At 38.8% G+C, this 26,289-nt stretch overlaps 2 protein-coding genes across 9 annotated transcripts in view; both read right to left on the reverse strand.

The window, feature by feature from the left end:
• Positions 1–26,289, reverse strand: part of LOC136237872 (adhesion G-protein coupled receptor V1-like) — a 206,773-nt gene that overhangs the window by 86,338 nt on the left and 94,146 nt on the right. The window lies entirely within an intron of this gene.
• LOC136237873 (ADAMTS-like protein 1) overlaps positions 1–26,289 on the reverse strand; it is a 90,543-nt gene that overhangs the window by 23,049 nt on the left and 41,205 nt on the right. Inside the window, exons 6-9 of the mRNA XM_066028118.1 lie at positions 25,461–25,775; positions 15,270–15,407; positions 15,008–15,217; positions 5,686–5,786 (exon numbers count right to left, since the gene is read on the reverse strand). Coding sequence (XP_065884190.1) covers positions 5,686–5,786; positions 15,008–15,217; positions 15,270–15,407; positions 25,461–25,775 — 764 coding nt within the window. The remainder of the gene's footprint in view (positions 1–5,685; positions 5,787–15,007; positions 15,218–15,269; positions 15,408–25,460; positions 25,776–26,289) is intronic.

Raw genomic sequence — 26,289 nt, forward strand, 5'->3', positions numbered from 1 at the left:
TTCTCACTCATTTGTTACCTCAGTCACAATGGCTTCTGATTTGGGTTATCCCACACTTGATAAAGTCATAGATTGCAAACGCTTTAGCAGTTTAATCAAGTTGTTACACGTCACTGTGTATGTACTGCGGTTTGTCAACAGGCTGAAGAAACACAGCACAGATTCTAATTCAAGCAGTACTGATCATTCATCTTTGTTTGTACCGAGTGCAGATGAAATCAACGTAGCAGAGCTTTACTGGATGAAGTCAATCCAGTTCAACAGGTTTCAGGCAGAATTGATCTTCCTATCTAGTAATCATGGTCCCAGGCCTGCAAGAGTAGATCAGTTTGGATTGTACATTGATGAAAGCAAGGTTCTAAGATGTAAGGGTAGAATTAACAACTCTTCACTTGCCCTGAACAGTAAGCGACCTATTTTGTTGCCACCTGATCACCTTTATGTTAAGCTACTTATAACTGATGTCCATCAAAGGGTTAAACATAGTGGGACAAACGATACTCTGACTGCATTGAGAGAGTGATTTTGGATCCTCAAAGGAAGGCAAGCTGTAGGGAAGATTGTAAGGTGGTGTACGTTTTGTCAAAAGATGGATGGATCTGCCTACCCAACAGTTAGTCCTCCTGACTTGCCTAGTGATAGAGTCTCAGAGGATCCCCCATTTTCGCATGTTGGCTTGGACTTCGCCGGACCACTCTATGTACGTGCAGACAAGAATTCAAGTGAGAATCACAAGACATATATTTGTTTATTCACATGTGCGGCTACTTGAGCTATACACTTAGAGCTGGTCAATGATTTAAATGTTTCCTCTTTTTTATTGGCTTTTCGCAGATTTTGTGGTCGACGTGGCTTACCTTCAACATTATTGTCAGACAATGCCAAAACTTTCAAGGCAGCTTCCAGAGAAGTACGTGGAATTTTGCGATCCAGAGAAGTGTTAGTTTATCTATCCAACAACAGAATCACTTGGAATTTTATTGTCGAACGGGCCCCTTGGTGGGGTGGCTTCTGGGAACGTATGGTACAGTCAGTTAAGAAGTGTTTAAGGAAGTCAGTTGGAAGGTCTACACTTAGTTTCGATCAACTGAATACTCTATTGGTGGAAATAAAAGCCATAATCAACTCACGTCCCTTGACATACGTTTATTCTGATTCTGAAGGAGTGAGTTATGCACTATCTCCATCACATCTTCTTCATGGTCGTCGCCTCACGACTACTCCTAATAGTGAGCACTATGAGATTGTAAGTACGCATAACAGTCTGGTAAATCGTAATAAACAACAGAAACATTTGCTTAAGCAGTTTTTAAGTCTTTGGCGTAAAACTTACTTGTTGAGTTTGCGAGAGCATCATTCGATTAAGAAGAAACAGAGTAAGAACCGAGGGATTGCAGTTGGTGATGTGGTAGTTTTAAAAAATGATTCTACTAAGAGACACTTTTGGAAACTAGCTGTCGTGCAACAATTACTGACAGGAAGTGACGAAGCAGTGAGAGCGGCAATCATTAAGGTAGTTGATTGTGAAGGTAGATCTTCATTGTTAAGACGAAGTATTCAACACCTTATACCTATTGAAGTGGGAAATGATAACTCCCGCACGACACAACCAGGACAATCTCAAGTCGTCTCTGATCGTGAATTTCCAACAACTACTGGCCATGATGAATCAAGGTCTAGTGAGGCTCCAGTCTCAAGCGATTGTGATACCACAAAGAAGGTACCTAGTAGACCTCGCCGACAAGCGGCAGTGGTTGGAGAAATCAATAGACAATTGAACAGTTGAACATTTATTCTTTATTGGGTTATAATAAGAATGTTTTGTATATTTAGGAACTTTTGATCCACTCCTGGTGTATCAAACGCCGGGAGTGTAGGAAACTTTCTTAATTACTGTATGAAATAATTTTGTGTATCACGTGAGATAAAAAACGAGTGTTAATGGCGTGATAATGTTGTTGCTGAATCCGTCTAATCCTGAAACAATCGGTGTTAATAGTGAAGAATTGGAGTAGATACGAAACATTTGATGACAACTCTTACCCAAATTAACGACAAATGGAATTCCTTTCTTCATCATTTGCATTGTGACCGGATAATGGAGAACCATCAGCTTATTGGTTGGCATACATTGACCTGGTTGAGAATGTAATTCTTGGACTTTTGCATGGATCGCATGAAGGAAACTGGGATTTGCATCTCAATGCTATAAGAAGTTTAATTCCATGGTGTTTTGCATCTGACAAAGTCAATTATGCCAGATACCTCACTGTGTATTACGATGAAATGTTAGCTCTGCCAGAGAGTAAGCCTGAAGTTTATCAAGCATTGATGGACAGTTTTCAGTTCAATTATCTTGTCTCAACCCTTTGGATGAATGCCAGTTGATCAAGCTACTGAAGTGACTGTGAACAAAGATACTCAGACTCCAGGTACCACTGGATTTAGTTTGAAGCCAGGTGCTGTTCAGCATTTTTACATGATAGCAGAGCATCGAAGTGCCTTCTTGGCACAGATAAGAAACATTGTTGATGGAAACAAACTAAACTCCAGCATCCTGATTTACAGCAGACAAGAATTCAGAAAGATGCAGAAACAGTTGAAACAGTGTGTGAACTACTTCAAGGTTGGATTAATCCATTTGCAGAGAACCAGGATCTACTGACTGCCAACAGCTAGGAAAGCTCCTAGAGAAGTTGCTTCTGATCTGATGAAGGTACATGATATTGTTATTCAAATTTTAAAGATCAGCATCTAGAAAAAGATCTCCAGTAAAGAAATTTCATGACCCAATAGTATTGAACAAGTTAAAATCTTTTAGTAGCCTGTGCAAAAGAAGCAAGTGAAATCTAGAGGCAGAGTGGCTATATTGATGGGAGAATTATTGTGATGGCTCAAGGGCACAACCTCAAGATGGAAGATATTCTGTCCCATCCCCTTGGACCATTTCCTTGGGCTTTGTCCACACCAGATGGATTGCTTAGAAAAACCAATAAAGCTGCTTTAGCAAAGCAATGTAGCACCAGTTGAGCAGTTACCAGATAATTTTGCATTGAACATAGATGGAATGAGCTTAGTGCAAAAGGGAAAAGGTGAGCAATCTACATTTGGTGATGTTGCTACTGCAGTACTGCAAACGGTGCTGAGAGAAGGAAACACAGCAAGAGAATTGATGTTGTTTTTGACACATACAAAGAAAATTCAATCAAAAACAGCAAGAGGTTGCTGCGAGGTCTGGAAACTGGTCATCAGTTTCACAGCACAGATCGTAAGGCAATGGAGGAATTTCTTGTCAAGAACCACTAACAAAACCAGCTTAATTACCTTTTTAGTAAGTGAATGGAGGAGTATATACACAGCACAGAGAACAATTGGGTGAGAAAGGTTTGTATGCTACCTTTAGTGAGGTTTGTTTCAAAATTGCATCAAAGGAATGCGTGCAAGTACCATGTCTATATAGTGTAATCAAGAAGAAGCTGATGGATGCCTTTTGCTATACACGCTGTTCATGCAATAAAAGATGGATATCAGGCTGTAGTTATCTGCTCAGAAGATACAGATGTTTTCATCATGTTGTTAGTTTTCCATGATGCAATTGGAGTACCCTTATTTCAAAAGAGTGCGGCACAAAAATATGGAAAATAGTTATAGACATCAAAAAAGTTGGTTCTGGTGTGGAAATGTGCCAAGCCCTAATTGGTATGCACGCATTTACTGGGTGTGACACTGTCAGTGATTTTGCTGGTAAAGGTAAGGCTAAAGCTCTGAAGGTGCTGACTCACAGCAAGGATTACCAAGATACCTTCATGGAATTGGTGGGATGTGTCAGAGTTAATAAACAAGCTTGAGCATTTCACGTGCAATCTTTATGCTCCTAAGACATCTTCTAATAAAGTCAAAGAGCTAAGGTATCATCTGTTCTGTGCCAAGAAGGGTGAGGTTGAAAGCCACCTGCTTCCACCTTGCAAAGATCACCTAGTTCAGCACGCTCTTCGATCAACTTTTCAGGCTGCCATATGGTGAAGATGTTTGGAACAGAACCCTAGTATTCCAAGTCCTGAAGGCAGGGGATGGAGGATTGAAGTACACTCAACTAGTGATACACTGGATGACTGGTCAACCAGCACCCCAAGCTATTTTAGATCAATTGTGCAAAGAAGTGTGAGTTGCCAAGGTGCATTTGTATGACTAATAGGCTCAAGTGCACAGAAATGTGTAGACTGCAGGACTGTGGCAATCAGGCTGATCATGCTGATGAAGATGTCATAAATGAACTTCAAGATGAACTAGAAGAAGATCATGACTTTTAAAAATAAACAAAAATGTTTTATGTAACTAGTTATATGATTTTGCATAATTTTCATGTCATGTAATTACTGTATCTGCATAATATGACCATAAAAATTAGAAGCTATCACAAATACATTGCTATCATGCATTTTTGTGTTATTGAGATGGATACCTTCTCAAAAAAAGCAGTGAACCTTATTCAGCTCAGATGGTACCGACTGACCCCTCCAGCTCATGGACTAGTATAGGTGTGGACATGTTTGATTTGAATGGAATGCAAATCCCCTCAATGCACTTTGAATGACTTTCTTAATGCGAATTCGTGTGGACATGTCTGTAGGTTAGTATGTGAATACAATTTTAGTTTTAGCATAACCAAAGAATTAGAGTTGCAGTTTTATTATTAATAGTAGAGGAGGTACGACATGCACATGTGAGCGTATATGTTTTGTATAGGGAAGCTATTTTGTGGAGTTATCAGCAAAAAATATGTGCCAATCTAACCCTTTTATTATGCTTAATTCAACGGTGCAATCAACCCCAGTGGTTCGGTTTCGATATACATAGCCTTTTGGAGGAACCGTCACGTGATGAATAACTAACTGTATGAAATAAAGCCAAGCAGCAAGTTGGGAAGAGAAAACCAGTGAAAATCAACTGCACAAGTGTCTAAGTAGCTTTGCAGTTCATCAAATCTCGTCTATGGATTGATTTTCCACGATTTTGCCATTTGAAGAATGCAGTTACTTCAAATTCTTTACAATAGTGCTTAATTTGTGTTGTACCTCCTCTGTATTAATAGTAAATTTAAACTACTTTGTTTAGACTTAAAGCTTATTAAAATAGATTATAGCTTTGAGTCTCTCGATTATTAACTCTCAAACTATCTGGTTTGGTAGGGAACAGGGTATCTGAGGAGACTTTGTAAACATGCATCTGTTTTGGCAGAACATACAACTTCATAATACCTGGACAAATGCATCATGTTAATGGTTGCTGTCAAAGTAGCCCGATTTCACTTAGTTACAGTGGCTTACTACTATAATGCTTATGCAACATAATTCAGTCAAAAATTATTACTAAATTCAATCTCAATAGACAAAATTTGCAAAGTTTTTTATGGGGTCATGCCACTTCAAATTATTTATAGGAAGCAAAATCCTCTTGTGGTTACTTTTTGGTTTCTTGTGAGCTATCAGGTAGCTGCCACTCTACAACCACAGATAAAAAGGAAATGATTTTCTTCTGTTCAAAAGGTCCATAAATGGTTAAGTACACAAAACATTGGCAAAATAGAATGCTGAGCAAATGTAAGTGTTATTTCTAGTAATTTCTATGCCAAATGTTTTGATAACAGATCCAAATGCAACTCTTCAGTTTTAAATTACAGCTTACTTGTCCATACATGCCAGTCCGCCATTCACCACAAACAGGACACAAATCTGGATCTGGGCGAGGTGTTTCAATTGCTGGAGGAGTGCACACTGGACAAGGTTCTGTACAAAGAAAAAATGATGGTGACAAGAAGACAAATACCTTGTAATTAGTGGTCACACTTAATTGACTCAACACATGGGCCAATCAATGTTGAGCACAATGATCATTTAACATATTTTCTAGATTTACCTCACAAAATCATAACCTAGCTGACAATTGCTTATTAGTCAATACTTCAGTAAGTGATGATCTCAATTTAGACTATGGTACGCATAGTATGCTTTGAAGTTTAGTCGTAAATGAGGTATATAAAATCCAATAGATACCCATGGGTAGGTATCTAAACTGGTTAGATACCAGTGACAAACTTTTTGTCACATGCGTACAACATCTATCAGAAATCATCACTAGAGTGTAAAGAAAACATAGCTGGATCATAAGATGATCATAGGAAGCCTACCAGTTATTTTAGCACTAATTTGATCAGGAAGCCACCATTATTGGCAGTGACCACAGCTGCATGAGCCATAGTCTAAATCTGTTCTTGCCCAAATCCACAGTATTTTCACCCTCAGTGTATATTGTGCCATTCCTCAGTTCCCTAAAATAGCAAGGATACCTGGATTTGTGCAATAATTAACCTATATATATTTATAGCATCAGTCTTATCATGATTCATGGTGATGGTTCATGTTTGTGTGATCAAGTGGGGTACAAGACTATAATTATCCAGTAGTGTTAACACAGTCTAATGACATAAAAATAATTTTCAGAAGCCTACACGTCTCTTTCAAAGTGAACAGGACCAGAAACTGGTATCATACACCACTATGGTTAGTTCATCATAGCAATCACACATGCTATTTTGTGTAAAAAAAAATCCTAATAGAACTGACACCTAAAACCTATCTTGGAAAGCAACCTCTGACGGGTTTTTTCAGTGAGCAAAAAGCAAACAGAATTGGGGTTGCTATTCTAAACATGTAACTTGTTACAAACAAGTACACAAAAAATGGAATTTTCAACTAGAGTAGGGATCATAGCACATCGATAAAAAATACTGAAACAAGTTGGAGTAGTCCATGATATTAAATCACAGTAAAACAATAAGAAGTGTTATATCCTTACTGTGCATTTCCGTTATGGTATCTTGAGCACAACACTTCTTATTGTTTTACTGCCACGGACTACTCCAACTTGTTTCAGTACTTTTATCAATGTGCTATAGTCCTTACTCTACTTGAAAACTCTATAAATTTTTTGTGCACTTGCTTGTTTAATTCTTTTGCAAGTAATTATTATGACCGGTGAACCCACGCATATTGCATCTGAAAATGGCACCACACACATAAGCTTTATCAGTTATCATCTGAAAAGCAAAGTATCCATTACGCTTTGTTGTCAGCTATGTCAACCTGTTTCACAGCATTTCGAATCAAGAACTGTTCGAAAAGCACCTCCGTAATTTCTGCATACTGAAAGAAAGAAATGGTGCCACATGCCTCAGTTATATCAATTATCATCTGAAAAGTGAAGTATCCATTACGCTCCATTGTCGGCCATGTTCAACCTGTTACACAGCAGTACGAATCAAGAACTGTTCGAAAAGCACCTCTGCAATCAAAAAATCCACTATGAAAAATATGGGCGATTTCTGTTATGAAGACAAGCCATCATGTGCTACTGCCAAATCGACACTTTTTGCTGTCAGCAAAGATGAATGGGACACAAAGGAGGACACTGGTAAGTCAATGAAGAATGTAGTGTACATACTGCGGTGTGCCAAAAGGCACCTCTTGGGCCGAAGCGACGTTGAACAGTTAAAAAATCAAGCCTGTAGCCTTATCCGTTGTTGATTTATGCTTGGCTGAAGGCATCAGTCAGTCAGTTAGCAGAAAATTCTGCTAAATAACTCTTTGAAAATCCATAGCAACTTGTTGAAAGCATTTTGAGTTGATCTGAAAGCTTGTTTGGGCTTAGTCTCGCGGCACCTGACCCTAAAAAGAAAGTCTGGTGAAACTGTGTACAAAAAGTTTGGCGCTGCTGGAATGTTGGAAGCTCCAATCAGATTGCTCCATTTCAAATCGATTATGTAATGCGTACATTTCAAAAGATTCGCGGCTTACGGTTAATTACATCCGATGACTCTGCCACTTAAATTCATTGAGAAAACAGCCATACAATTCTGTTGGGTTTGTTTTAATGTTGAATAAATGAAGTAGCACCATTAGTTTAGTGATGTTGTAAGCGGGTCTGGTTGAATGGATGCTGTGATGTAAACGGTGCACTTACGTAACACGTAAACATCATCCAATAAACATTCCAGAGATCAAACTTTTTGTACAGAGTTTCACCAGACCCTCTTTTTAGGGTCGGGCGCCGTGAGACTAGTTTGGGCTTAGTTTTACCTAACCAATACTGTCTCATCATCGTCAGGGAAAATTGAGGCTGGTTTTTGGGTGATGTTATTTCGTGGCCACGCCTACTCCTTTGTGGTCCCTACTATATAGTACTGTCATACTGTATGATTACCTTGTTGAGTGTATCCATTCACTGGACTGGACTACTGAACTCAAGTTTTTTGCCTTTTATCGCCAGACTAAGTGTATTAGAAACTGACACCATTCACCATGAGACATAAAACTTGTACATTGATCACAAAAATTACACTAAAACCTTGGTGCAGTTCTTTATCATAATTTGTCTACTGCTAGCAATGTTTCAAGCACTGTGCACTGTTAACACTGTCGTCTTATCTGTTTAACCTTCTTTTGTAAAATAACCACCACATATATGTTTTACCCCATTATGATATAGAAATTGCCTGTAGTCTGTGCATTCACTCTAGCTTTGCCGGCTCTTTGGTGTATAATGTTTGTAAATAGCAACGAGTATGCTGTGTTGAAGAATTGCTTCCCAATTGTAGTGATAGACACAATTGTGATTTTGTAATTATAGTAAATTATGTAATAGGCCATGTGTGAGATGCATGCGTGTAATTATAGTATATGATGTAATAGGCGAGTGTGGGATGCGTGTGTGTAATTAGAGAGAGGGAACAACGTGATTGTACATGGCGTATGTGTTTGATATTAAATCAGGTTTAATCTCGTCTATATAGAACTCTATACGTGACACTACATGGTGACAGGAATCTACAAACCATTCCTGTGACATTTTTAAGTTGTACGCTACCATTTGAAGTGATTCTCTCAGTTTTCAGCCTAATCACATGGCCAGTTACCAAGTGGCAGCACCTGAGCCATTTAATTTCAGCCGCCCTTCTGAGTGGGAGAAATGGATATGCCGATTTGACCGCTTTCGACTAGCGTCGGGGATTCACAAAAAGGAGGAGGCCTCGCAAGTAAACACTTTGATATATTCGATGGGCGACAGAGCGGATGACATCCTGCAATCCTTTCGTCTCACTGATGAAGACTCTAAGAAATACAAGACTGTTAAGGAGAAATTCGACAGTTACTTTGTTAAACGGCACAACACAATCTTTGAGCAGGCTCGATTCAACCTACGCAAACAAGAACAGGGCGAATCAGTTGATACCTTTATCACCGCTCTATATGAGCTAGTTGAACATTGTTCTTATGGTCAACTACACGACGAAATGATTAGAGATCGAATAGTGGTGGGCATCAGGGACTCCAATCTTTCAGAGAAACTACAGCTTGATGACAAACTAACTCTGGAAACAGCCATTCAGCATGTCCACCAATCTGAAACTATTAAACAGCAACAACCTCTACTTAGAGAAGAGCAACAAAGCGGAAATATGGATGATGTTCCAATTGGATCTATTCGAAAGAGGGCAGTTGTCAGTAAGTCGCCACACACACGTAATGTAGATTACTCACCACAACAGACAAACACTATGACTAGATCATGTACTTACTGCGGTAAATCACCTGCTCATGTACGTAAATACTGTGCAGCATGAAATGCCACTTGCCGACTGTGTGGTAAATTAGGCCACTTTCAAACAGTATGTCAAAGTTCGACACAACGTGTGAGAGATATACACACAACTGACCCAGTTCCACAGGATTGTGCTTATCTACCAAGTAACTGTGATGACGAGAATGGGTTCCTTGGTGCTGTGACTTCCGAAACTCCACAGCAAAACCCATGGGCAGTAACAATACAATTGAATAGTGTACCCATAGAATTCCACATAGACACAGGAGCTGAGGTCACCGTTATCACTGAAGCCCTCTATCACAAAGTTGGCTCTCCTTCCCTGACAGTATCAGATCAAACCCTTAAGGGTGCTAATAACCAATCTCTGTGTGTTAAAGGCATGTTTATAGGCCATTTCTACTACTGTGATACTTACATTGATCAACACTGCTATGTTATTAGAGATCTAGCAAAGCCAATTTTGGGCCGCCCAGCCATAGAAAAGTTAAATTTGTTGGCCAGAGTACGAGCTATACAGAAAGCTGCTTTACCCGCAGAACAATTTCCACAACTATTTACAGGCTTGGGGAAGCTGCCAGGGCTCTATACAATCAAACTTTCAGAGGGGGCTAAGCCTTTCTCTCTACATGTGCCCCGTCGGGTAATTGTGCCACTCATGGATGCAGTAAAACAAGAGTTAAATCGTATGGAACAATTGGGGGTCATTGCTCCGGTTCAAGAGCCAACACCCTGGTGCTCAGGTATGGTGGTTGTTCCGAAACCTAATGGTCAAGTGCGAATCTGCGTGGATCTAACCCAACTTAACAAGAGTGTTTGTAGAGAGAGGTATCTACTTCCGGCAGTAGAACAAATCCTCTCACAGTTGGCTGGTGCCACAGTTTTTTCAAAACTGGATGCCAATTCCGGTTTTTGGCAGATTCCACTTGCACCAGAGTCGACCCTTCTGACAACGTTTATCACACCCTTTGGCCGCTATTGTTTTCATAGACTTCCCTTTGGCATCACATCTGCCCCAGAATATTTCCAACATCAAATGACTCAAATTCTAAAGGATCTAAATGGTGTTGTATGTCTCATGGACGATGTCCTGATATTTGGCAAAACACAAGAAGAGCATGATCACCGTTTACTCAATGTATTACAAACCATGCAATCTGCTGGTATGACTCTGAACAAGACTAAATGCCAATTCTCTCAAAAGCACGTTCTATTCTTAGGACAGTTAATTGATGGAACTGGCATCAAACCAGATCCAGCCAAGGTTTTGGCAATTCAGAAAATGCCAACTCCTAAGAATATTTCTGAACTACGTAGATTTTTAGGCATGGTTAACCATCTTAGCAAATTTACACCATGCTTGGCTGACAAGACAAAGCCCTTGAGAGACTTGCTTGTCAAAGACCGTCATTGGGTTTGGGGTGAAATGCAACAGAAGGCCTTTGAACGTCTAAGACAAATGCTCACATCCAGTCCAGTGCTTGCTCTGTTTAATCCAAGATCTCCTACTGTAGTTTCAGCTGACGCATCATCTTATGGCCTGGGGGCTGTGCTACTCCAACAGCAACCACAAGGTGGACTACAGCCAGTTGCATACATATCTCGATCGTTAACCACCACTGAGCAAAGATATGCTCAAATAGAAAAGAAATCTTTAGCTTTAACGTGGGCTTGCGAGCATTTTGCAGACTACTTAGTAGGCTTGACTTTTCATATTAACACTGACCATAAACCTTTAGTGCCACTGTTTAGTACGAAAAGTCTTGATGACTAGCCAATTCGAGTTCAGAGGTTCCGCAAGCGAATGATGAGGTTCAAATATACAATATCACATGTTCCTGGCAAGCAACTTCTCATTGCTGATATGTTGTCTCGGGCACCAACAGAACCACCCAGCACCAACGATCTTCAATTCGAAGCTCACACTCAAGCTTTTGTCAACACAGTCCTGCAAGCTATTCCGGCTACTGAACAGCGCCTTGCACAAATTAAAGAAGCACAATCACAGGATAGAGTGTGTATCCAAGTGAAGCAGTACTGCCAGACTCAGTGGCCTAACAGAACATCTCTCTCAAAAGAACTTTTTCCACACTACCTTGTTTGTACAGAACTCTCAATTGAAGCTGGCTTGTTAATGAGAGGTTGCAGAATTGTGATTCCACTACAACTACAATCTGAGATTTTGGACAAGCTCCATGATGGTCACCTTGGTATTACAAAGTGCCGGGCTGGAGCCAGACAATCTGTTTGGTGGCCAGGACTCACAACTCACCTTGCAGGAAAAGTCAAGAACTGCATAGAATGTTGCAAAAACCAGTCTCAGAGTGCAGAACCCATGTTGTCTTCCTCTCTACCTGAACTTCCTTGGCAAAAAGTCGGCACCGATTTGTTTGAATGGAAGAAGAATCATTGTCTCCTCATAGTGGACTATTTTTTGAGGTTTATTGAGATATCTAAACTGAACAGACTGACATCAGATGAAATCATTATTCACACTAAGAGCATCTTTGCTTGACATGGCATCCCTGAGGTGGTATACTCAGACAATGGTCCTCAATTCCATTCCGACGCTTACAGGCAATTTGCTATCAACTATCAATTTAACCATGTCACCAGCAGTCCGTATTTTCCCCAAAGCAATAGTGAGGCTGAACGTGCTGTTGGTACAATCAAGAATTTGTTAAAGAAGGAAGGGGATCCTTATCTGGCTCTCTTGGCCTACCGCAGTACTCCTCTAGAGATTGGATACAGCCCTTCACAGCTTTTGATGAATAGGGCTCTCCGTACAACAGTCCCAACAACACAAGAGCAGAGAAAGCCCGAGGTTCCGAGCTTGAATGTAGTGAAAGAACGGGATGCATTGTTGAAGACTAGACAAAAGAACAATTTCGATAAACATCATGGAAGCAGGGAATTGCCGCCTTTAAACACAGGACAGTTAGTTTGGCTACCAGAATCAAATGTTACTGCAAATGTTGGGGAACAAGTTGCTCCTAGATCCTACTCAGTAGCAACCCCGCAAGGGGAAGTGAGAAGAAACAGACGAGATCTGATTCAACTCCCAGAAACAATTACCACCTCCAATCCCCTAGAGAGTACGACTCCTAAGCTTCCAATTCGCAGAAGTATGAGGGAGACAAATCCTCCCAAGAAGTTAATATCTGATCCGAACTGGACATGATCTCCTGTAAAGGGGAGATGTAGTGATAGACACAATTGTGATTTATGTATTGTGATTTTGTAATTATAGTAAACTATGTAATAGGCCATGTGTGAGATGCATGCGTGTAATTATAGTATATAATGTAATAGTCGAGTGTGGGATGCATGTGTGTAATTAGAGAGAGGGAACAACGTGATTGTACATGGCGTATGTGTTTGATATTAAATCAGGTTTAATCTCGTCTATATAGAACTCTATACGTGACACTACACCAATGCACACACTTTCAAACAGGAAGGTAAGGTTACACATATTTGCAAAAAAAAAAAAATACAATGAGTATAACAGGGGTTCAAAACAAAGTTATAGACCTCCAAAGCAATATAGCACCTTTTTCAAACATAACATCTTTAAATAGGGTAGGACCAGATATCTTAAAGACCTTCAGTACTTGCACTGTAGTGCAAAGATAGACTACAATTATATGCTTCTTTTTAAACCAGGCGCACGCCCACAGCCGGCCAAAGGCCGGCTGTGGGCGTGCGCCTGGTTTACTGTAATTGTTTCCGTAAAAGTGTGTGTGTGTGTACCTATCTATCTACCTATCTACCTATCTACCTATGTTTGTCCGTACGCACCCACGTGAGCAAAATCGTTTAATAACGGTGAAAGCAGCTTTTACGTAAGAAGTAAAAGTGAAATGAAGTCTGTATTAAACTTCTGCACAGGTGAACTTTGCTCTGAGGTGGTTTCTTTTCGGCAGACTGAAATATGGGTGTGGTGACTTTCCTCAGACTACCTTCCCCTTGAGGTTTTCAGGCATTTAGCAACTGAAAAACAACGGTGCAGGCCTCGTACACTGCCAGGAATAGCCTATCGCTTCGAGTTGAAAGGGGGCGTATCCCTTACGTACGCGAACGAAAATGAAGAGCAGCTTTGAGGCTTTGTCGAGAGAATTTGTGGGAAAAAACACGTTAGTCACACTATAAAACAGTTTAGAAGATAGTTTTGTGCGTAATATGTTGGTAAAAGCAGTTTATTTAACAAACGCTTCCTTAGCAGTGCATAGCAATGTAATTGAATGAATTACGAATATTTCATGAATTACGAGAAATAGCTAATTATATTATTGCACAACCCAAACTACCATATTATAAAGTAGTAATACATAGTTGGTTAATTCATAGTAGTATATACTGTCTATAGTTATTCCAGATGAGTTAGCTAGCTGCATGGCGCCTGGTTTTTAGAAGTAGCACAACATCAACTTGTTTATGCAAGACAAGACATGGAGAGGAAAGCCCTAGCTTCAAGTGTGGTGTACTACTCTATGAAATCACTGTTAGTAGTTGAAAAAATGCGTTTGAGCAAAGTTTATGTGATTCCAGTAGTCCAGTGAATGGATACACCCATACTTGTTACATAGTGCAAAAGAAATACAATGTCAACCACTATTAAACAATGATATGTAATGAATTCAGTAGGAAAATCCCCACTTTGGCATTAAACAAAACAAAATCATTATTATAACATGCCAACATAAGGATTTTGTCATGGAGCTATGCTGTAACACCATCGTTCATTTATTGGTTCACTACTTACTTCACTTTTAAACTAATAATTTTAAAAATACTATTGTATTTAATCATTACCAAAAACAAATATACAGCCTAGAACTATGATAATAAGAAAAGCGGCAGGGACATGTTTGCTCTATGGTTTGCTCATTCAAGAGAAATGATGGGCTGGAAACCAGATGTACAATGAGTCAGTGTTAATTAGTCAGGATACACGTGTTTTATTGTCACTGGTTGTTTACAGGCAACTTGTTAAATACTGCTAATGCTGGCTTATTCCAGCTTATCAGCATGCTAACGAGAGGGTGCTAGCAAGATAATGTAAGAAGGCTGGAATTAAGTCTCTTATGGAATGCTGTACAACTGAGATACTCTAATATAGCAGTCCCTCCTTGTTATTATAGCAGTTACATCTACAGTTACCAGCTTAGAAATTATGTGGATGTAATGCAATTACATAACAACTGGTGTTTACATTGCACCACTGGGAGTAGCTATTGCTTGTATTATTCCCCTGACCACAGTGTGCTAGTTACACACTGTGTATGCCCTGCCTGAGTTGCTTGGTTGTATGTGAACCAGTTCTAGTAATAACAACAATACTACTCACCTTCATCATCAACTATGGTCACTGTAGCTGTATCAGGACTACCAACCATAACACAAGTAGGAGGTAGTGAGGATGGGTCAATAGCAAGATTGAAATTCTCATCAGTTTCATCCACGTCATCATCAGTAATCGGAACATTAAATGATGCACTCGTACCTCCAGCATTGAATGTGGTAGAATATGGTCCAGAATCATAATCAACACCTCCATCTGTAATATTATTACTACTATTAACATTTTGTGATGATGTTACTTCACTCACTAGTAGCAGTATTCCCAGTATCTGTGACTTGTACATTAATATCAATTGCAGATTGGCCATTGAGAACTAGCATAGGTTGTGCTGGTCCTGCATCTTCATCAACACGGTATGTTGACGGATTGAAACTCACAGTACAAACTACAGATGGAATAATTTCACACACCCAAGTTTATATCAATGCCACTAGGTTAGGGTATACACATAATGTAAGCTCTTCACATGGCATTCTATGATTTAACCCTTAAAACTGTATTTGTAATAATACAGGGCACCATTTTAGGACAATGACACAGATCAATTTTACACAACAAGTTCTTACATAAACTTGTTGTGCTTTAAAATTTTTGGACATGGTGATTTGAATTAAACTCCCAACACTTTTAGGTGACCACTAAAAGTGTTGGGACTACTGGACTATTAGGTGTGCTACTAGGGGAAGGTTACTAGGAGAAGACAATCCTATGATGTTACAGATATATTATTGATTATCAAGACAAAAAAGGTCACTTGTCATTTATCGAGATACAGTGGAACCTCGATTATTCAAACTAATTGGGGGAAAAGGGTGTTCATATAATCGAATGGTATGTAAAATTGAACATCATACATTTATATATAGAGCTTTGCTCAACTACTCTAACTAGATGAACAAAAAATTGAAAATTTTAAGAGAGAGAATAGGGATCACTGAAAAAAAAGCTATGAAACAAGAAGAGATTGCTGAAAAAAAAAAGCCATGAAACAAGAAGGGAACGCTGGGGTGGTAATGTAAACTAAAAATCCCTATTTTGACTCTCTGTTGTAAATCTTTAGTTACATGCTGTGTCATTTTGAAACGAGTCAAAATAGAGATTTGTGGCTTACATTACCATCCCAGTGATCCCTTCTTGTTTCATGGCTTTTTTCAACAATCCCTATTCTCCCTCCTAAAATTTTCAATTTTTTATTCATCTAATTTATGTACTTTTTATTAATCCAGTAATGGATTTATTTTATTGATAATGAAGACTATTGTGAATAGTGTAATTTTGCATTCTGTATAGTAATGCAATCAAGGCTTCAGTACACACATGAAACTAATCAAATTGCGATCTACATACAGACTGAGAGTCTCCTAATATGAACTAGAATGTACATTACTGGTGCCTTTAATAGCTGTCTAATTCAGTGCAAGGATTGTTGTTATACACTTGACTGCATTATTAGAGTATTTACATGACTGCTCTATTAGAGTATTTAATCTGCCCACGTACAATAATCACAGTGAAAAAACCGCCTTGTGACAAAATCTTCAGCACAGATTAAGCTTCCTGGCCTATACTGAGTTTAATATTAGCAACAAGCAGCGCACACCAGAAAACCCAACTCTGAGTCTGACTTGTATGGCTTCTTGTGCGTAATGGCACTGTTTCCATCTGAAAATGAAATCAAAAATAGGTCATGGACACACACACAATGATCCATTCAGCAAAGCCTTGCTACTTTTATCCCAGGATTCTCCTTGTAAACTTTGTTATGCCCGGGGGCCCCACCATGCACCGGATCTAGCTTACCTTGAGACTTAGTCCGCTAAAATGCCAGGAAAATTCTGTAAAATCCTTTAGACCTCAACAATCCTTTTAAATCCTAAAACCCCAAACTTGAGTCTTCAAATCTTATACAAAACTCTAAAATCTCTGAGAATCTCCAATATAAATCCCAAAATCTCGAGATAATCCGTAAAACTTTGAAGCATTCTCCATAAATTTGTTTCAGCAGCTGGTACTACATGGAGTACACCATGTGTACAGTAAAGCGGTGGAAATAGTTTGTTCAGTTTCAAGTGCTTCTCGAGCTAGTGTTTGCTCTACTTATTGTAAGTTAATTGGAGGGTTGTATCATATAATATTGGTCTAGCCTACCACTGATACAGTGACACTGGGCTGTATCCGGCTGTATTGGGCCGTCTATCCAGTCGAGTGACTACCAGCAAGAAGTCTACACCTCTAGTCAAGACCGAGGTCAAGATCCTATCTTTATTTCAATCAATACTGTGCATCTCGCACAATGGTTCAGCTTTCATGTTGGTGAGTCACGTACAACTAATGTCATGCATTCTAGCAATCTTTTTGGATACTCATGTAGGAACCATTCATTGAAGTAGGTCATTCCATATACACTCTCTGTAAATCCCAAAAATGACAATATTCTATAACATACACATTTTACACCAGATTAACGCTATATTTTATCAGGAGCTTATAAGCGCCAGAGGTAGATATAGGCTCCTTATTTATTATCACAAACAATGTAAATTTTGAATCGTTGTTTGACAATATGACAGTATGTAATGCTGTAGCACGTAAAATAGTGTTACTATGTTAACTCAAAAACCTTATGTCTGTAGACACTTGTCCTTCACCTATGATAAAGAATCTGCACATATACTGTACAATTAAAAATCACAAACCATATTAATCATCATGCCACTTCACAAAATATTTGTAGCCTTTCTCAAAAATGCAGCGGACACTGGCTGCATTAGCAGGCACAGGATCACTGTTGATGTATTGTTACAATTCCAACATCACCTCCAATTCTTGTTACAATAGCAGCAAATGTAATGAAGCACTATTGTGCAAAACATTGGGGAAATTGAATAAATAAATTATATGGATGTACTATCTCCAGATCTGTAGTGCCAGGTGACAACAATTTGCTGCTTTGTCACAGTCCCGTTTCTGTAGCAGGGCTACAATTATCGCCTCGATTAGCACACAAACCAGGTATAAAAAAATGCAAATTGTACCCAATGAACAACTTACGGCTCCAATTTGCACAAAACACCTGCAACATAACTTAGTCTTTGTGTGACAACAAGTGGATCTTAGTCTGTTAGGAACTAGCCCTTTTAATTTACAATTATAGAGTTACTGACCATGTGATCCATGAAAGCTTGTTAATTCAAAGAGCCAAGAAGCTTCTAGTCTAAATCCAAGGGAACTGCAAGAAGCCTGTCTTGAAATGTTGTAGATAGTAGATTGCTGGACAAGTTAAGGATAATTAAGATCTTATGAAAATTTTGAAATCTCAATTGAAATCTTAAAAGTCCATGGTAAAATACGTACACTTTGGCTATTAATAATCCTTGCTATTAGTGGGATAGGTTGGTACACGTGATTTAGTCAGACTTTGTTTCATTTAGTAGATAAAACACATTTTAGTGTTTTCTGGTTTGTCAATTATATTACATCATAACGCATGACAAAGAAACTTTAGTACGTGTGAGGTGCCAATAAAGCGACAGAAGTGTCCATGTACACAGCTAGATTCGATTTAGTTTCACTTCATATCTAGCATAACAGCTTAAAACATGGTAAGAACTTGTATTGCAAGCAGTTACAAGCCAGTAAGCAACTTTACGCTGGTCTTGTGACGAAGAACGTTCGAGAACGCCTGTTAAAGGGACTGTAAATCAACAGTACAGTAGTCGAAACACGTCTGAATTTATTTCTTAGATGTTTGAATATATTGAGGGGACCAATGCAGCAGATGGAGGTAAAGAAACGCAAGGAAAACAATTACAATAGCACCACTGGCCAGACATTATCCCTACCAGGCAGAGAAGTGACTCAGGAAAGTGTAATATAGATACCATTGTTTGTTTCATGGTACTGCTAACCCAGCTTTGTAAACAAATCGAACTAATCTTACTTCAGTGAAGCATAATGAAGCGTGAGCTTCAATAGTGCAAAGTATATAGGCCAAGCTGCTACAGGCAACTACAGTACAATTCCGCTAGTGTTTTCCAGCAGAACATTCAAGTAATCTTGGAACACTATGAAGTTAAAAAGGAGAGCTTGGTATTACCACCTGCATGATAGACTTTCACTGTTTATCTCACCTTTCCCATTGCAAAGTGTACAATAACAGTACTTCCGGTTCTTTATCTTACATCACAACGTGACATAACTAGACTTTGTGGCTTAATAGCTCGGTATAACAACATAATTGAATTATTAAAAAGGTGTTTTGTGCATTGCATGATACAAACAACCTATTTATTCAATAAAATGACAAGTGAATTTTCCATTTCAGTGGACCTTTAATGATTTTGAAATCTTGTCCCTGGTTTTGTCAAGTTAGTCAATCCGTTGTCTGAATCAGCGGAGTATCGCTAGATGTAGTACACTACTATGGTTGTAAAGAATTTATTGCTATCACTTTTGTACATCGAGACTTCATCAAGAAGCAAGGAAGGCTAAGACAAACAGCAAATATCGTCATAACTTTTGAACAAAGCGCTTGTGGAAAAATTCACACATTTCAGTTGTTAAACTCATTGAGAGAAGCCAATGGCACTTTGTTATTGACCTCTATGAATGAAGTATGCAGCGGTTAAAGTGGTAACAAAGCCTCAAGACAACTACAGTAATCCTTGGCGCCCCAAGGGTTAACAATCTACACAAGTTTTACAAACTGACATGCTTAATCTTAGCAGGTATCACATTTGTTACAAATCTCTATACGACGTGAATTTCACACAGTTTTGGTATCATTCTAGTGTGACCATTTAGTTTTCAATCCATGTATCTGGAGTGTGAAAGAATCTCACATAATTGTTAAACATACCTGGGAAGAATACCAGCCATGGTAAACTAGGATTTTCGTAAGGGCTCACAATGAATGTGAGATCAAAATTGTAAAACATATTTACTTGTAGGGTAGGGTCAAAGATATCCTGTAAGCTGGCTTGTTGTTAAGGTAACATTGCTAGATGGTGGCTTCTAGAATTACAGAATATGTATGAGATGACTTTCACCTTGTCAAAAATCAAAACACCATCAGACATTGGCTAAGCACTTCCTAGATTTTGGTGCGACTGGTAAAAGGACTTATACTGGCAACCTGTCTAATGATCTATTCACTGCAGGCTCCTGCTTCATGTAAGTATACTATTATTATTATTATTATTATTCTTAGTACTTGGTTGTATAACTAGGACCGCGTCACATACAACCAAGTACATACACCAACGTGACAGCCCCCTGGTGAGGCTGTTAGGTGGTGAAGGCATGATCCCCAAATCAACTCAATATGTCACAGTAGTGACAGATATAACAGAATAGTGGCATCGTAACTAAAGGCCACCAGTAGCTAAGTGCCAGTACATCATTGGTGTGGTAATGGCACAGTGATGTGTACAAAGTATATGTATACAAAACATACAGGAGAGAACTATACATTATTGCAGTATTGTATGCAGCAATACATTATAGGCAACATGAGGGGTCCGAAACAAGCTGGAAATCTTGTAGGTTGATCTTGAAATCTTTTCTAGAAATCTCTGGAATCGAAATCTGAAATCTTTAAAATTTTCGGAAATTGTTGGATACACACTGATATTATATGATAATCTAGTCTTGGAATCTTCACCAGAATCTTGAAATCTTGGGTAAAATCTAAAGATTTAGAAATCTCGTAGGCAATTTTTGCTTGGTTTTAGACCCCTCGAGGCAACATCACCAGATAAAAATTATTAGCCAATATACAGCACAGTATATCAACATCAACTAGAGCTACATAGGGTTCATCAGTGGTGTAGCAATGGCACAGTGATGGGTGACACACTATAATTATGCATACACAACTTGCAGGAGATAGCTACACACTACTGTAGGAGTATGCAAGCCAGATGAACCAGATAAAGAAAGACAGCCAAGCCAGCCAGAGCCTAGTGGCTAAGCCAGGTAAAGGGCAAAAAAAAATTAAGCACGTATTGAATTGCCTGACACCAACACAAAGGAAGTTTGCCATGCCAGCTGCACAAGACAAAATTGTTTACTTGTATTTCATGTGTAATTGTATTGTAAAGAATGTGGCCTATGTTTTAACGTCTTCTTGTATTGTTTATTTACATGAATGAATCCACTGGCAGCTGGCATGGAGACTTGAGATGTTACAAACATAAAAACTTACTTGCAATTGTATTGTATTGTATTAATGCTTTACAGTGACCAGCACTGAAGGTAATCTTCTTGTTTACATGTAAAGTGGCCTCTGGCTCTCCTGCACGGGCATCGCTAATCTTCTCCTTTCTCCTTCGTGCAATCTGTAAATAATTAAGCAAGGGTGTGGTACTGGGTGTTATATAGAATTATACGTATGGTCAAGTCATCAGCATGAACAGGAGCGACGATTATACGTTTGTGCCTTCATTCACAGGCAAATCTATCCCTGATTAGTTCATGTCTCCAGACATCGTAGTTTTCGAGAACATTATTTATTATTTATTTATGACGTAATTTTAACCGCATTTCGTATTCTCTTTAGTACTTGGTTGTATAACTAGGCCCGAGGCAAATACAACCAAGTACAATCACCAACAGGACAACCTACTAATGGGGCATGTACAAACAGTGCATGGCCAACACAGTGTGTGCAGGTAGAAAAGATGCACAGTAATACAATTCTAGAGGAATTGACTGGCACATATACATAAGGGATGTATTAGTATGTAATTACAATCAGTGATTATCCGACCATGGAGATGTGAAGCTTCAGGTGGAGAGCTATGCATCATCACACAAACTTACCAGCTGGAAACTGCACCTTCTTCGCACAATGACCTGCCAGGTGAGGCTTTCTCCCATCCCATACATGAGTGAAGGTAGCCTAGTTATGCGAGACTAAAGAAACAAGACTATCAAGGTGTTTTAACCAACACAAACTAACCTCCAGCAATTAGTAGCAACTTCCAATCATGTTGTTTATTAAGCAGGAGTAGGAACCACTCGTCTTCCAATTGAAATAGTCGCTGTCACCCACTTTCAAACACAAATGAACAGTAGTTCGCTTGTCTAGTGGGTGTCACATGCTAACTGTTTTGATCAGCGTTAAATAGAATCGTCGTACATTTCTATCACCTCCACGAGAACACCCGCCCATTACACGATTGTCTCTTCATACAGCATGGATTCTATTCCCGGTGAGTGCGAAGCGTTAGGCCTTGTAGTTTTCTCAAACATTATTCATTATTAACATTATTAATGACGTAATTTCAACCGCATTTTGTATTATTCTTAGTACTTTGTAATTGTATAATTAGACTTTACAGCATATACAAGGGCGAAGTGACACAAGGAAGAAGATACAAAAAGAAAAGGGTGTATGCTGATGGTCTGGTAGCAACCTGTGTTGCCAGCCATAAGATTAATTACAAATTAATTACTTAGCTACTTATAAAACAGAAAACAAAAGCTTTACTTACAGAAAAAAGGGAAGTTACCTAAATTACTTGTTTAAAAGTACAGGAGTTATATAAGCACATTTATTACAAGGACACAAATAAGAAAAAGTACAGGGACTATCAGGGTTGAAATGATGAATAAAGTTGTTCCATAGGTGTTTTTAAATTATTTGCTTGTTTGTTGAAACAGAAAGGGTGCAATCAATTGGGGTAGGGAGTTACAGAGCTGAGCTAGTCTGTAAAAGTATGAATGGCGAGTAACATTGTTTAAGGCAAGTTTGTGTTCTAACTTGTTGAATGTTGATGACCGAGTAGGACCTGTAGCAAATGTAACATAGTCATGAATATTAAAATGTGTAGATGGTGACTTCAAAGACTTCAAGCAAAATACAATATCAAAAAGCTCTAAGGTATACATCAGTGGCAGTATTTGGAGTTTAACTAGGCGATTGAAATAAGAAGAGTGATAATCATTTAATATAAATTTGGTAGATCTTCTTTGAACCTGTTCTAATAAAAGTATGTCTTTAGATAGGTGAGGCCTCCAAACTGGTGAACAATAAGATACCTGACCTGACCAAAGTTACATAGAGCCTTTTCTTAGCCATAGCTGAAGAGTAGACTTTGATGGCAGCTGCATCATGGTAATACGTACCTATTCTAATGGTTATCAGATTACAGTGGTTTCCGACACTTCCACTTTCTAACAAAAAAATTATAATCATGACAAGGGAGTAGAATCATAGCTTACTATTTTTTCTGTTGGTCTTTAAAAAACTTGGCTTTCTTGTTTGCTGTCACGTTCCCATGAGCTGCAAAGAGAATTCTCCGTTGTTACAGAATGTTCATCAGTTTCGTGAAATATACTCTGTTACATTCATCTTAAATTCTGGCAACAACTCATTTGACTGATCATCTTCCAGTGTAACATCCAACTCTCCAAGCCCGACAAGTTTCACTTTGTCTTTAGATGTTTATCTTTGTGTTGCTGCTTTTTGCTTGTATACACTAGCTGGTGATAAGTACTTCAACTGAAAATGCGAAGTTGGTTGCTGTCATATAGTATGCCTTTCTGTTGGACCTTGGTGGCCAAAGTCAGAGTCTAATCTCTGGCACGGTCTACAGAACACTTCTTCACACTTTTCTTTTGTATGTGGTACTACTTACTGAGTCTGTATGTTTAGTTTTTAGTTGACAGTTTACTGAGTCTATATGTTTAAATGGTCTATCCCATATTCAAAACACTGTGTGAATAGTATCGTATGATGGAAAAGCATTCCTTCTAGTATTATTTTTCATCTATACCTGGATAGGACTTGTAGTTGCCTTTATTTGATATAATACGACATATGACACAACTCCAAGCACTACCTTCTGTACTGATGTCAACGATTGATGGGTACAATAGAACTCTGGCCACACAGAAATAAACCCAGCATCTGGGATACTCTAGGAAAGATTTACTTGAGCCATCAGTTTGAATTGTGGATCGATTGCTTGGGTAATCAAATAAGGGGGCCGATTCTTCCTCTGGATTATGCACAGTTTGTAGGTCTGTACACAAGTAGACTATATAGCACTTTAATGATCACCTACACTAGTTGTGTCTTGCTTAGAAGAACCGTCCACCTGCTTTTCAGCACCCACTGTGGATGGAATTCTCAGGTAATCAATCATGGAGGTGAGTCTTCCACTATATTAGTCACAAGTTGTAGGTCTGTCCACAAGCAGGTTATAGTCAGATAAACACCACACTTTAATGATCAGCTATTTCCTACCTACAGGATTTGTCTCCATTCTGAGTGTTGTATTCCATGAGCTTGAATATAATTTGCTGATATTGGCCAAGCTGGGTAGTAAATGGGTTGGAGATTCTTGTTGTAGGTGAAATAGTAGCACTGTGAAGATAAAGAGAACCCAGCAAGAGAGCATAACAATTATACAAAGGGTGCACAAAAATTATAAACTCAGCAAGTTTTTGCCTAACAGTGGCACAGGTACAGCAACATCCAGAAGCAGCAAACCAATCATGGAATTGTTGCAGGTGGATATCACCAAACATGGAATTGTTACAGGTGGATATCACCAAACATGGAATTGTTGCAGGTGGATATCACCAAACGCTTCCAAGTTAGAATCCAATGGAGCTACCACTTGAAGAGAAGTGTACAGTGAAATCTGTTTAATAACGTTTGAACATCACCTGTAACACTGGTAGAATTAGAAGAATAAAATCGCAAACGCCTGTAGTTTCCACGTTCGATGAACTGGTGCGCACATAGCTTTGTTACGGGCTTCTATCGTACTGCCTGGTGCCAGCGTGTTGCCACACTCCATTTTTGTAGTTCACATGCACCTAGTTATTTGCATTACACACATGATTGACCCTAAGTGCATCTCTACCCAAATAAGAGTCCATAGCCGATTAGTCAACTCATGGACACTAAGTGTGTGATCTATTGTACATGTTAATACTTCGCAGAAATACACAAGAATTTATGGATGCATTTGGCACATATTGTTAGAATAGGGTATAATGAGAGCTGGATACTCTCTCCCTTACTTTATATTATGAACTCTTGCTTGAATAATATGCTGATTTCTAAGAAACATTCTTAACAGAGCACAACAATCATAAATGGCTACCGGGTTTTTCCAGTCCGTTGTCCTATTATAATTACGCATGTGCTAAAAATCTAGTAACTGAAGGGCATTCACTGGTGATAAAGGAGTCACAACAACACAGTGAGTATCAGTTTCCCCACATTAACAAGTATTCATTATAATAGGACACACACCGTTTCATTTGAATCTGCCATTTCCTCCACACTGCTAAGCACATGCGCCAAATATATAGGACAACTGACTGGAAAATCCCAGTATATGAAGGTCTTACTGAGTATTTTGTTCATGATATCTAAAGTGTGTTCTAAATATGATCTAGTAGGGACTTGAATACTCACCATCATTGTCCATAACTGTCACTCTAGCATTATCAGGGTTACCAACAACACAGCCATCAGGCAATGATGATGCATTAATACTGAGATCAACATTCCCACCATCACAACACACCGTATTATCAGGTATAGCAAAAATCTGTATACCTGCTCTGGAATTAGCATTAATTGTCATAGGTAATGGTTCCATTCCAGCTACTAGTATTTGTACATCAACATCGCTTGTCTGTTCAACATTGACATTTATCCTGATCGTAGCCTCACCACCTTCTTGAACAGTGGCATTTACTGATTCATCCAAGCTCACAATACAGTCTCCTATTAAAAACACATACACAATATACTATACAGTTATCAGCCTACACCACATGTGAGTATCTTACTACAGACTGTGTTATAAGATGACTGACAGTAGTATCTAAACCAAAACAGCCAAGCTGCAAAAAAAGAGTGTGGCCCCAAAAAAGGCCAGGATGAAAAAAGATGTGAAATCCAAGGTGGCGGCCAAGAAATGACTGATGGTAGGTTAATGGCAAAAAATTTAATTACAACAATTCAGGTGAATTTGCATTGCCTCCTCCACTAGGATTCGGCAACAAATTCACTGAATTGTCGTAATTAAAATTTTGCTATTAACCTACCATCACAGTCATTTCTTGGCCGCCACCTTGGATTTTACATCTTTTTTCATCCTGGCCTTTTTGGGGGCCGCACTCTTTTTTTACAGCTTGGCTGTTTTGGTTTAGATATCACTTCTTTTTGTATTGCAAACTATAAAGCTGGCCATAAACTGGCTTTGGTGCTTACTTTTCTTTTCTGCAGGAATTGTGGA

This window comes from Dysidea avara, chromosome 11, assembly GCF_963678975.1.
Source record: "Dysidea avara chromosome 11, odDysAvar1.4, whole genome shotgun sequence".
NCBI lineage: Eukaryota > Metazoa > Porifera > Demospongiae > Dictyoceratida > Dysideidae > Dysidea > Dysidea avara.